At 45.3% G+C, this 14,169-nt stretch overlaps 1 protein-coding gene across 4 annotated transcripts in view; it reads right to left on the minus strand.

Annotated features, from left to right (window-relative positions):
• Positions 1-476: 476 nt before the first annotated feature.
• The window catches only part of OCRL (OCRL inositol polyphosphate-5-phosphatase), a 50,593-nt gene continuing 36,900 nt past the window's right edge, over positions 477-14,169 (minus strand). For 2 of the 4 annotated variants that reach the window (XM_062184590.1, XM_062184593.1), the window contains 6 exons: positions 8,946-8,969; positions 5,737-5,853; positions 4,442-4,526; positions 3,015-3,142; positions 2,015-2,126; positions 477-1,813 (listed from right to left, as the gene is read on the minus strand). In XM_062184590.1, coding sequence (XP_062040574.1) covers positions 1,689-1,813; positions 2,015-2,126; positions 3,015-3,142; positions 4,442-4,526; positions 5,737-5,853; positions 8,946-8,969 — 591 coding nt within the window. In that variant the 3' untranslated portion in view covers positions 477-1,688. Of the gene's footprint in view, positions 1,814-2,014; positions 2,127-3,014; positions 3,143-4,069; positions 4,166-4,406; positions 4,527-5,736; positions 5,854-8,945; positions 8,970-14,169 lie in introns of those variants that run through there. The other 2 variants (XM_062184592.1, XM_062184594.1) reach the window with 2 other exon arrangements.

A 14,169-nucleotide genomic window follows, 5' to 3' on the forward strand; every position in this document is an offset into this window, starting at 1 on the left:
GTTCCCATCATCTGCCTCTTTCTGTGATCACCTTCTGGCGCAGCAGAGATGATGAGACTAATCTATTCTTAGTCTTCCATGAATGAAGTTCACCACCTACCCCTTGGCTTTTCAGATCTTTAGCTATTTGGCATCTGTAACTTAACTCCTATTTTCCCAACTCCCAGTCACAAAAGGGTTTAACTTGGATATTGCAGGATACCACATCTTTTCTTCAATTTTCAACATGGGAGAACTGGAGAAACATTCACTGGTGGAGGTGCCCCTGGCCCTCCCCTCAGATGTGCTAGAACCACGGAGTTGGTGCCCAAGATTGCACACCGGGCCTGCACGTTATACTCCTCGCATCTGATGGTAATAGGCAGGAATGAGTCCACTTGGAGTTGTTTTAAGGAAAGAAAATCAGGAGGAAGCCAATTGTACCAGGCAGTTTTGCAGTCAGTGGCTGGTGGCTTGTTTGTTAAATAGAGATCATTAAAAAAAAAAAGGCCATCCCACAAAACTTTAATAAGTGAAAAGCTCAGAGGGTCATCTTGGGTGGGAGAGGTACGATGCATGGTTGGTCCCACCGGCCAGTCTTTTACATGGCACTGGATCTAGGAGCCAAGGGAGTCTCCAAACCCTTCACTGAAGGAGTCAGTTATAAACTTCACAGTCAGCACTCGTGAGGGAGGGTGACATCTGCTCGCCCGCCCTTCTGGAGACTGAAGAAGCGGCGCTAAGGGTCAGCCCCAGTGCCCTCGCTGTGGGAGGGAGCAAAAGCTTGAGGTGACTGTTCTCTCTCCCTCTTCTTCCTTGTGGTGCAAATGTTGCTCTGGAGGCTGATTCCAAGGAGTGGATGGTTTCTATCAACAGCCAGGATCAGTCCTTATGTAAAATGTGAATAACAACAGGGAAGGGACAGTAGGGAGCAGGACCTGTCACACATGAATCCTCTCACTCGTGAAATTCTCAAAGTGCTTCCACTCTGTGATTCTCTCACAGCAATAGGATGTCATCTCTAATAGTTCCTACAGTTATGGTGCTAAGTGTGGTTTCAGACAGAGCACGTGCTTCCATCCAGTGCGGATCCATGAAAGGGCCAATGTTACAGTGACATAGACACCACCGGAGTAGCAGAAATGCACAAATGCATCTAACAACCACACGTAGACAGTGAACTCACTGTTGAGGACACCCAAGGAGTTACTAGCCTTCCCCAGGCTCCGTCAAAGTGATAGAACGAGTGGAGAGGAGTGCAAAGGAGTGAGACGGGCAGTGGGTGACTGGAAAGCGCTTTGTAGGAACGACTACAGACGAGCCCGAGCTACCACACGTAGTGCTTGCAGGCCTAGAATGGGGACGTCTGAGAATCCAGGCCTAGGGTACTAAGGACAATCATGACAGTCAGGAAGAGGCAACAAACACATCCCTAGGTAAAGATCTCTTTGCCTTATAAAGAGGAAAACACAAAAAGACCAAAATATGGTAACTTTGGCTTGGCAATATAAGTCTAAAAGTATTTTGCTGTGTAGGAGATGGTAAAGGAGGGATTAGGAAACTCTCTTCCTTTTGTACTATAAACAGAACTTGAACTTCTGCAATAGACCTTTCCTGTGGCATGACTTTTAAAAAATCATTCTTGAAATAACCTGGAGCCGGCCGCTCATCCGCCTCTAGAATCTTGACGAGTAGTAAGAGAAAAAGCCTTAGTCGTCTTCACTCCCGAGCAGAAAGCCCAGAATGAACTGGATAGCACGCTGGCGGTCACTTGGGCTCTGTCTCGCCATAATGTTGGGTGGAGGCCTTAGGAGAAGACTGGTGAACAGAGTGGCTAGAGGGTGACAGGAAGAAAAGGGGAAACCCTTTTTCAGACATAGGCCAAGCAAAACCTCAGGATTGGGGGGGCCCTGGGGATGAGGACAGAAGGAGGGAAGTGCCCGGGTATCCACCAAGGTTTGTACTGTGTAGGACACACAGACAGTGTCCTCTACAAACACCCCCGCGTGCAGCTGTTCTTAGGGGGCACGCTTACCGATCATGTTGGCGCTGACGTTGTTGTATTCAGAGAATTTTAAGAGTTCTCGAAGGAATGCCATCAAGTAGCGGAAAACATTTCTGTGGCATCTCGGAAGCTGGGAAATCACCTGTTTTTAAAAGTGGGTGGTGGTGGTGGTGGTGGTGGTAGAGCAGCGAGGAAAACAGGTAGAGGAAGGTAGTGAGAACAATTCACAATTCACAGCTGCCCGAAGAATGGTTTATTATCCAGCCCGTATAGGACTCCACTCGTCTTATCATTACCCTCTATCATTTATTCATGACCAACAATTCCTGTTAAATTGTAACTTTGAACGAAGAGTGGTCACCTTGTTTGTTCCCTGTCCACTCAATGAGCAGGCCATGTGGTCATCATAGATTCCCATGCTCAGCCTGCCTCACAAAGAGGTAGGCAGTAGTCTACCCTCTTCCCAGACCGGTAGCCATGTTGTCTCCCGAGTTGACTGGTTTCCTCTACAGTGTCACTCAGCATAGACAGGCCTCCTCCCAATATCCCCTAGTCTGACTCACAGGCGGTCTGTGCTATCACACATCACAATCATCTGAAGATTAAAAACACTCGTCAACAACAAAAAAACAACAAAGACTCCTACAGTGTCAGCCACCCTTCCCAGTCAGGTCAGCCAGAATTCGGTATACAAGGAATGTCATCCATCTTACCTTGGAGTAAAAAATGTCCACCCCACTATTTTTTTTCTGTAAGCAGCAATAGGACAACTGGGAAAAAGTAGCAAATACAGCCTAAAATCTAAGAGTCTCAACTCTTAACAGTGGTGCCTGTCTCACTATCCACTCTGCCTGTCCAAAAAAAAAAAAAAAAAAAAAAAAAAAACCAACAACAACAGTGGTGCCCTGCCATGAATAACTGACCCAGACCCATCCGACCACAAAGCTGCCTGCCTCCCTGGCTTTGTAAAATCGACAATTTCTCTATGGGGGAACCTGCCCCAACCACATCCCAGATCAACTGAAGTCACCTGTCGGCAGATCCGGGGATCGTGAGCAGAGTCAAGACATCGCTGATAGAGCTCGTAACAGATGACAGGCTCTGGCAGGGCTTCCAGGAAAATGAGCAGCGCCTCAGCCACAGAGTGATTACTGCCAGCTGAAGCACCTTAAGTCAAGGGAAAGCGGCTCCGGACAAGGCCACAGCAGGCCCCAGGGCTTCCTCCCGCAAGCTCCCACAGGGCCTGTTTCCCTTCTCTTGTCTAGGACATGCTCATTCTACTGGCCCAGGTACCTTGAAGCTGAGTTGTAGCAGAATAAGAGGGGCTCTTGGGAGGTCTGGACCAACTGCACAGTCAAGGGGAATATGGCCTTCAGAAATACAGTCCACACTGGACTGGACTGTAAGCTAGCTGCCAGTTTCCCATCCTTCTCCCTGCCCTAGTAACAGACAGTACATGTAGTGGCACGAGTGGTCAGCTGCCCCATGTTCTGTGCCTGTTAAAAGTCACCGTTGGGGGGCCGGTGCTGTGGCGTAGAGAATAAAGCTGCCGCCTGCAGTGCCGGCATCCCACATTGGTGGTGGTTTGAGACCCGGCTGCTCCACTTCCAATCCAGCTCTCTGCTATGGCCCGGGAGGGCAGTGGAGGATGGCCCAAGTCTTTGGGCCCCTGCACCCATGTGGGAGACCCCGAGGAAGCTCCTGGCTCCGGATCGGCACATCTCTGGCCATTGCAGCCAATTGGGGAATGAACCATCAGATGGAAGACCTCTCTCTCTGCCTCTCCTTCTCTCTGTGTAACTCTTGGAAGGAAGGAAGGAAGGAAGGAAGGAAGGAAGGAAGGAAGGAAGGAAGGAAGGAAGGAAGGAAGGAAATCTTTAAGAAAAAGTTCCTGTGGGGCAGGCCTTTGGTGCCATGGTTAAGTCACCACTTAGGATGTCCGCATGCCACATCTGAGTGCCTGGTTGGAGTCCTGGCTCCTCAGTTCCTGATCCAGCTTCCTGCTCATGCACACCCTGGGAGGCAGCACATGAGGACTCCAGTACCTGGGTTCCCTGCCACCCACACGGGAGACCCAGATTCAGTTACCAGCTCCTGACTTCAGTTGGCCCAGTCCCAGCCGGTGTCAGCATTTAGGGGGTGAATCAACGGCCGAAAGATCCCTGTCTGGCTGTGTTTTCTCTGCCTTTCAAATAGAATGAAAATAAATGTACAAAATTAAAAGCTCAACAGAAAGTTTCTACTTACCCCTTGATTGCTTTTAATAAGAGCCTGACAGAGAGAAGCCAAACGTTTCTGAAAGGAACTGAGAAACAACTGCATAGGCAGTGGTTTCCTTATGATAATAGACAATTACAAAGGAAATAAATAGGGAAAGAGAAAGCAAAGGTACATGGGCAGGAAGAAGAGTTTGGCCAAGTACTTGCCAGCTTCCTAAGCCTTGGTCAAAAAGGATACGGATTGTCTCAGGAATGCTGGTGTCCAGAGAGTCAATGATCTGCTGTAACTCCTCCTGCATCCCAGGGGTCTGGAACAGGTCCTCCTACCGAAGAGAACAGAATGAAGGGAACCCGGCAAGATAATCGCCCCCAAGGTTCTGAAGATGACCCGGGGATGCAGGCAGCAGCAGGAAGCGGGGTGGTGTGCATATTAATGATCAGAAATGCAGCTGAGAAAACAGCGCTTTCCCCCTATGTCATGTCTATAATTTGGGTGACGTTATTTTTCAAACAAGAAAATGCTCTTCAAAGGTTTTAGCCTGTTAACTGATAAGGCAGGGGAGGAGGTGACTAGACCAGGAAACCAGGTGTTCCACTCTGAGCCTCTTGACAAAAAGCAGAAGGCAGTGTCCAAACACACCACCACATCCGGATGCTGGGGAAGGGGTAACAGGCACATTTGTGCCAAACTCTGCTTGCCAGTGGTATTACTCTTTGGTAGTTAAGAGAACACTACTCTTTGATTTCATCTGAAGGAAGTTCTCTGTTTTAGAGGGTGAATGAGTTGCAGTGGCTAGGACTGTAGATAGGACTTAAGAATGATTAGAGCCAGGGCCGGTGCCGCGGTGTAGTGGGTAAAGCCACTGCCTGCAGTGCCGGCATCCCATATGGGCACCGGTTCAAGTCCCAGATGCTCCTCTTCTGATCCAGCTCTCTGCTATGGCCTGGGAAAGCAGTAGAAGATGGCCCAAGTCCTTCGGCCCCTGCACCCGTGTGGGAGACCCAGAAGAAACTCCTGGCTTCAGATCAGTTCAGCTCTGGCCATTGCAGCCAACTGGGGAGTAAATCAATAGATGGAAGACCTCTTTCTCTCTCCTTCTCTCTCTGTATAACTCTTTCAAATCAATCAATCAATCAATCAATCAATCAATCTTTTTAAAACGATGAGAGCCAAGTTAAAGAAATGGTCTTCAGAATCTGTAATGCCTCTATGACAGCTAGCGTAGACGTTACAGACTCAGGCACATGGTGGGCCAAGGGGAAAAGAATGCACAACCAGGGATCCTCAGTTCCAGCCCTGGCGCTGCCACTGCACTTAGGCTGTGGTCTCAGCTGAGTCACTTGGGTCGCAACGCTTCAGTTGTCACACCTGTGAACAGGGACCCCTCCCCCGCCCAGGTGATCTGATAGTGCTGCTGTGTGGAGGTAGCCTGGGAGGGTTAAGAGCAAGCACTGTGCCACTGCGAGGTATTATAATTTTCTACAGAACGCACACACTTTCCAAAGTTGCAGCGAAGGGCTATTGGCACTTACCTGGTGACAGGCGTATCTGAATAAGTGATCCACTAGAAGCCAGATCTCCTTGGGGACCTGAAGGGGTCTCTCACTTGTACCTTCGTCCAAGGGAACCATCTGCAGAAGGGATTTCTCCTAACAGATGAGAACGGATGAGAATCAAAAGGGGTCTCAGGATTAAGACTTCCATGGGTCACTTAATCTCCTTCAATTTCTGCTCACCAAGGGTACACATGTGGTCCTCATCTCCTAAGATGTTTCATTTTTCTCACAGGGCACACCCCTGGGCAGAAGGCACACAATGCTGATTGCTGTAGTTAAAGGACCTCCTTTCCTAAATGCCTCGGTTAATTGTTAAACAGTTCATTTGGTTTAGGGTGTTTACCATGTGGCCGGATTCCGTGTTGTACATTCTTTCCAGGGTAACTGAGAACCAGCAAGATACACACAGCAGGGGCAACTTGTGGACCAATAAATCACAATCGTCCGGACAGTGTTTTGAGGGCTCAGTGCCTACACTTAGATTTTTGTTTCACTTTTAACTTATTCTTCTTTCAGGTCTCACCACAAATACTACTGTTTGCACTGTTGGCTTAAATGAGGTAGTCGGTTCCGAGCAATTAAAGACAACTCTCCACATTAGAGCCACATGCATGATGACTTTGAGGTTGATCGGCGTTCCAATCTTTAAGCACTGAAGATCCAAAAATAGTACACTGAATACAGCAAACCATGAGCCGGAAATACCATGAAAAGATTGGGGTCTGATGGCAGAAGCTGTCACTTCTGTTCATGGCTCTGCGCTGTTCTTTGGGGGCTTTTACTTCTCTCACCTGTCTTTCTACTATCTGTTGGGTTCCTGTGAAGCACTGGAAGAGTACGACCCACCAATGACATAAATCAGAATACTAACCAACTCTGAATTTAAAAATGGCTAGGAAATACACTCAGTTATCTTGGGCTTATGTAGTCAAATAGAAATTACATGAAAAGTTGTCTGAAATAGGTTAACCGGCATCGGAAAATGGCCCTCAGACAAGTCCCAGTGGAGGAAACCACGTCCAGGGTTTAGATCCTCCCCTCCTCCAGATGAAGGTCATGTATTATGTACGTTCAACTGTAGGGCATTCTTGCAACCTGGAAGTTCCATACACTACCCCAAGCCGTGTACCTTTCAGAGAAAGAAAAGCATGTCACTGCTTTCAGAGAGACCACGTATACTACGGCAGGGATCAGGTCTCTTCTCAATGTTCTGTTCTCTAATGAGCACGGATGACCTTTTAAAGCCCTTGTGGCTTTCTAAGGGAATAAGGAAGAGAATGGAGCATGACAGTTGGTGATCATTGAAAATCTGATTCTTTTCAAATTCTTTTTGTGTCCTTTCTTTTCCGGGGATTCTATCACTTGATATTCATGTTCCTTAGACCTGCCAGAACTTCTACCAGTGGCTCAACCACTGACTTCTTTCTGGTTTTGAGTATTAAATCCAGGTAAGCACATGCTATCTGAGTCAACACTGCCCACAATGCACTCTGCTAACTTTCTGGACCAAACACAGCCCATGTACAGATTCTTCAGCAGATGCCTCTTCGCTTATCATATATAAATTATTCAGCACTGAGTCATGTACTTTAAAAAAAAATCTGATATCCAACTGGAGCTTTTCCTGTACTCAGGCAACACAAGGCACTGTCCAAGATGAAAAGACAGAAAACATGGAGTGCTGTTAATATAGAAGGCTGGGAAGCAGAGCTGTCTCAAACCTTAATGGTTTAAAAAGGTTAATAAAATGTCAGTATGCTGTACACACCATTTACTATCTACGTTCAAGTTTATGTGTGATAATATAAAACATCATACTTGTGTCTCTAAAGTCTAGCGAGATCATGCACACACAAAAATAAACAAATCCTACACATTATTCTGAATGCTAATTTTCAAAGGGAAGCCAAGGCATTCTATATTCTTTCAAAAAGAAAAGGTGTCTCAATAGCCAAAACATGGAATCAAACAAGGTGTCCATCATCAGAGGAATGGCTAAAGAAAATGTGGTGTGTGTGTGTGTGTGTACATACACACATACATACAGTGGAATATTATTGAGCTATAAAAAACATTTTAGCATTTGCATCAAAATGGATGAAGCTGGAGGACATCATGTTGAATGAAATAAGCTGGTCACAAAAGGACAAATCCTGCATGTTCTCCCTTGTATGTAGGAGCTAAAATTCAAAAAGAAAAAAAAATCAAAAATAAAAAAAAACAAATAAAAGAAATGGCTGTGAATCAGTACTGCTGCAAATATATTCTTGTCAAACTTTCCTCCGTATCTTTGCCAAACCAATGGTCAGAAATGTTTTATTACTATATATAAAAAGAAAAGCTGTCTGATCAGCCTAGATTTTGTAATGTTAGTGCTAATATCAAAAGCACACCAATAGTCCAATAGTACACCCTCGGCCACATGGGGAGGTCCCATTAAACATCGTAGGGAAGCACTTTAAGAATGTTTCTCAATCCCATGTTGCTCTACTTCACAGCTCTGGATGGAGCCAGGCACTCTCCAGGTTGAAGACAGAGGCAGTGAGGCACTGTAGAAGGAGTGTTTCACCAGCCGTTCTGGAGACCTGGGTTCCAGTGCTCTCTACCCCACACCTCTGTGGTCAGGAGCACTACGACTGTAGCAAGGTTTTCACCTTCTCTGGTCCTCGGCCATCGTGTCTGTTAGAACGGGGACAATATCTGACCCTGTTTGATGGTGGAGGGCTGGACCCGATGATTCCTTATGATCTCGTCCAGCTCCACCGTTTTCTTAAGCCTCTCGGTGTGTTCTCTCAATAGTTAATCACTGTGATTGCTAACCCCAAATCACTTCCTCTAGTTTTACTGACACTGGAAGTGGAGGGTAGCTAATATGTACCTTCTTCCAGCTCATGAGTTTTCAGACTCCTCAGGACAACTCTGCTTACTTCTCAACTCAAAACTACTAATCTGGAAGCTGAAGTCATATTGCTTTGATGGTATTAAGTCTCAGTGACTGGATCAGTGCCAAAACCTCTTTCCTGTACTTTGAACACACTTCAAGCGAGCTGGCAGGACGTTAGGGGATTCTCACCGAGTCAGAAGGCTCTGATATGGGAACACCTAGGGAGAAATTCCAGGGGCCGCACAGTTAAGTGTTAATCAAGCACAGGGCAATGCTCATAAGTACCAATGGGTTGCATTACCTTTTCTAGGAAGCTGTCTTCTTCCTGAGAGCAGAGCAGGAAAAGAAAGTCATCGACAGGTAGAAAACGATTAGAATTAATTTACAGAATTGGAAACAGATCAGTATTAAGAACTCGCTAGCTTATTAGATACATATGCTTTAAACAGCTTCAAATCCTTCAAGTAAATTCTAATTCTTGAAAATGCAACCTATTCTCCATATGCAAAGTTCTCTATCATGAATAGTAAATCTGTGTGCAGTTTATTGAGAACATCCTTCAAGAAACATACGTGCAAGGCTTTTATGCCCTTTGACAGCCAGCTGCCAGCTGACCAGGCCAAATGCCCACTCATGTCTCTTCCTGGTCATCTGCTGCTTGGAAGCAGGCCCTGCTGCTGGACTGTGTGGCTTCTTGCCCTACCCTAACACCACATCAATGGAAGAGTCTGGTCATGGGCCTGGCAGCAGTTATATGGAAGGACAAGGTAAGCTACTCTCCTTTCTGTTGCTATTCCTCTCTTGCCAGCTAGCTTTCTAGGCAGTCTCTCAGACTCCTTTCCATTTCCCCGTGCCCACTCCCCTCCACCCACAGAGCCCCCCCCCCCCAAGATTGGAAAGCCTGTCTGAAATGTAAATGAATTTCACTTTAGACCTTTGTGGATCAGAGGATCCACCATATCCCCTACTGGGTTTACGAGAAAAAGAAAAGCAGGAAAGAGAGAAGAAGGCGTCTTTTAAAATCTTCCCTTTTACGCCATTATCACATCCCAATAATAACTACCACCAGCACTTAAGGAGCATCTGCCATACACCAGGAACTGTGCACAGCAGATATTGTTCCCATTTTACACATGAAGAAACCGAGGCTCTGAGAGGTTATTCCCCGAGCTGACACTACTAGGTAGTAAGTGGCACAATCAGGGCTGGAATCCAGCTCTGAGCAACTCCACAGTCACTAGCATGATGCTTGTGCAGCAACTCAAAAAGGACAACGTTACTGTTTCCCGGAGGAAGAGGCAAGGGGAAAGCGGGGAGAATATATTTTCCATATATTAAAGATTCCATAGGCTAAAGATCCTGAAAAAAACCCACTTAGAAGGCAGCTTGGCTGACAGAAAGAGTATAGGCACTGGTGTTAGTCCGGGGTACAAATCTATGTTCTGCCTCTTGTGAATTTTGTATAGACCTCCAATTACCAAATTTCACACCATCTCAGTTTTTCTTTCTTTGAGAGGCAGAGACAGAGAGCTCCCATTCACAGGCTCACTCCCCAGCTGCCTGCAGTAGCTGGGGAGACTGAAACTCAGCCTGGGTCTCCCATGTGGCTGGCAGGAAACCTATGACTTCAGCCGTCACTTCTGCCTTCTGTGGTCTGTAGGAGCAGGAGTCTGGAATCAAGAGCCAGAGCCAGTGATGGAACCCAGGCACTTCTGCCGTGGGACGCAGGTGCCCCAACCAGCATCTCACCTGCTAGGCCAAATGCCCTCACCGAGCCTCAGTGCCTTCATCTCTGAGACAGCGGTAACATCTACATCATAGGGACAACGGGGGTGGGGCAGTATGCCAGAAGGCCTGCGTCCACCCCAGCAACTCTCAGCTGCATTCCTCCCAACCTCACTATGGGCCACTAAGAACTCAAGAACAAATCATATCTTAGGACTGCTAGGTCAAAGAAAAAAATCCCAATTTTACTATCTGGAATGTGTGGTGGTCGGGAGGGAGTCTGTGTATTGTGACATTCCAAGTTCTCATACTGAATGCATTTCCCCCAAACTACTGGTACATTCAGCAAGTTCGTTTTTTCTAAAAATATTATTAGATATACTATGAATCACACATGTTCTTGTGGGTTTACCTAGACAAATACCACATATAAGATGAAATAATCAGACTAACAGCGCTTTATACAGTACACAATATTTAAAGTATCTGAATACTTCTAATGCTAATTTGAGTGTCAAACATATTTGAATGCAATTCTAGAGCACAACCTTTTATAAAATGTAGGAGTAGGTGTTAGCAAATAGAGAATCTGCCTGACAGCTTTTATACTTTTCTTCCCATGAACATGTGACACGGGGTATGATGAGTAAGACTTGGCAGAGACTTTGTATTATAACTTGTCAAATCAGGTCATCAAAGATATTTTCTTTGAGTGGTGACCATCTAGCCAGCAGTACAAGGCACTGTGCTAATGCTTTTTGGGGAGAGGGCAATGAGGAATGAAGATTCAGAAAGGAGAAAGACCTGGTTGGTGCCTGAGTCTGGTATGCAGCTGACTTAGGGTAAGTGGCCCCAGAATTCATGGACTGATATTGTTATAATTCACAAATATAAGCTTTCAATAAAAGGTTACTAGCCTTTAAAAGAGTCACAGGATTTGAGATGTGCAGTAATGGATTAAACACCTGTGGAGGGGCAGGAGCTTTATACTGGGAGCTCATTTTTTTGGGTAAAGGTATAAATAAAGTAGATGTAAACTATACTTAATTAAAGGCTACTCTCAATTCTGGAAACGGAAAATATTATTTAACATCCAGTAATAAACAGGCTACCTTCTTATTTTTTAAACGATATACTTATTTATTTGAAAGTAAGAGCTACGGGGAGAGAGAGAGAGAGAGAGAGACAGAGAGATCTTCCATCTGCTGGTTCACTCCCCAAATGGCTGCAATGGCCAGGGCCTGGCCAGGCCACAGCCAGGAGCCAGGAGCTTTCTCCAGGTCTCCCACATGGGTGCATGGGCCCAAGCACTTGGGCCATCCTCTGCTGCTTTCCCAGGTGTATTAGCAGGGAGCTGGATCAGAAGTGGAGCAGCTGGCACTTTAACCAATACCCATTTGAGATGCCGGCATCTCAGGTGGCGACTTTAGCTGCTATATCCCAAGAGACTACTTTTAACGAGGTCCTAAAGTTATTACTAATCATTTAGTTTCACTCATTTTATGGGGTAGAGGCACCTGCTCTCTGCAAAAGACTATGCACTGATCACATTAAAAAAGGAAAAATAGTTTAAGATCTGCCCTGTGGGGCCACAATAGCACCTGGTAGATACAATTCAAATCATTCTTCACCCCAACCTTCACCCTTAGAAAGATGTACCTAGTAGTAAATGCAGCTACAATAATATAAAAGCAGCAGATTGAAACTTAAAATAAAAAGCAGAAAACTGAATGGAAACTGCCTTCTAAATAGGATTAGTTTATATGAAACAAAGAGAAACAAACACACACACACACACACATATACACACCTAACAGGATAACTAATGGGTGCTGGGTGGTTGGATCAGTATGACAAAGAAGACATGCACATTGGTTCATGTGCTGGCTGCTCCACTTCTAATCCAGCTCCCTGCTAGTGCACCTGGGAGGGCAGTGGAAGATGGCCCAGGTGCTTGGACACCTGCTACCTTAGTGGAAGAATCGGATGAAGCTCCTGGCTACTGGCTTTGGCCTGGTCAGCCTTGGTCATTCTGGCCATTTGGAAAGTGAATCTGAATCAGCAGATGGAAGATCTCTGTCTCTGCCTTTCAAATAAATATATAAAAAGGTTTTAAAAAAAAACACCTAGTGAGTCATCACTGGGGATGATTCAATCACCAAAGCTGCTATTCCTGTTATTTCAGATTTTTGATCGTCATGTCCCCAGTTTCTCCACCCATCCATCAACCTTTTTTTTTTTTTAATCTCTGTATTTCCAATCAAAACCCTTAATCAGATTAGGCAAATTCAAACCCGGTCTCCTTTTCATGAGTCCATTCTATAAGCAACACGAGACATGTCAGTTTACAAATTCATGCTACTCATCAAAGGCTTCTGCTTTGATGCCCTTTGGCTCAAGCATACGGTCATCTGTTGGATTCACGACTATATCAGTCATCTGCCCCTGCCTAATCAGCTTCACACACTCTTATTTATAATCTCTACTCTTTCCAAGGAAATCTCACAATTTTTCATACAGCATCTTTTCACTTTCCCCTTGCAGCTGGAAGAGCCCATTTGCTCAATAGACTAATATGTGTTTCTTAAGTACTTGAATTTGGCTGAAAATACCCTTATGACTAACCTCAATCACCTTCTTAGTTTACTTTATTCTTATGTGCTGAATTTATTTTATGTTAATGTTATATGCATCAAATAGTCATTTAAAAAACCCAAATGGGTTGATTTTGAGATTGATTTTTCCAGAGATTAATCAATAAGCTTTTATAACAAATGAGGACTTGAGTAAACAGCATAGGAATCTGTTAGCACAAACGACAAGCTCCCTAACATTCGATTTAAATCACTTGCCAAAGTATTGATTTACCAAATACAGTGGACATTAGCCAGTAAAGGTGGTTAATGTTTAGATTATCTCTAACCAAACTCTGATTTTAACTACCATTTAGAATTCAGCCATATTATACATGCAAGTATGCCTTCATCACCACTGTATTACAGGAACCCAATAAACTCTAATTTATTATATCCAGTATATAATGAATAAATGTTGATGATTTGCTATTTAATATATTAGTTAAGAAACCAGAAAAATCTATCTTCATTCTGGGAAAGAATAAAGATGATTACAAACAGAAGATCGTCATCTATTCCTCACTTGTGCTAATTCCAACTCTTCTAGGAGTGGCAAAATTGGTTTTTTGTTTTGTTTTGTTTTTGACAGGCAGAGTGGACAGTGAGAGAGAGAGACAGAGAGAAAGGTCTTCCTTTACCATTGGTTCACCCTCCAATGGCCACTGCGGCCGGTGCGCTGTGGCCGGCGCACCACGCTGATCCGAAGCCAGGAGCCAGGTGCTTCTCCTGGTCTCCCATGCGGGTGCAGGGCCCAAGCACCTGGGCCATCCTCCACTGCACTCCCGGGCCACAGCAGAGAGCTGGCCTGGAAGAGGGGCAACCGGGACAGAATCCGGCGCCCTGACCGGGACTAGAACCCGGTGTGGTGCCACAGGCAGAAGATTAGCCTATTGAGCCATGGCGCTGGCCATGGCAAAATCATTGTTAATGAGAAGGACAGGAGGAATGAAAAGGTCTTAGCAGTTATCTCATTTTGCATTTAGTGGGAAGGGGCACAAGAATCTTCCTGAAACAGTACATGGAGAGATGACACACGCACTGAGCGCATTTCTGGCTTTACCAAATTTTCATTATCACATCGTCTGAGGGATTTGAAATATCATCTTGGGTCTTAGAAAAAACATGAACAAACAGCAGACCTAAGGAAGCATTTCAGAAGGCAAT

This window comes from Lepus europaeus, chromosome X, assembly GCF_033115175.1.
Source record: "Lepus europaeus isolate LE1 chromosome X, mLepTim1.pri, whole genome shotgun sequence".
Lineage (NCBI taxonomy): Eukaryota > Metazoa > Chordata > Mammalia > Lagomorpha > Leporidae > Lepus > Lepus europaeus.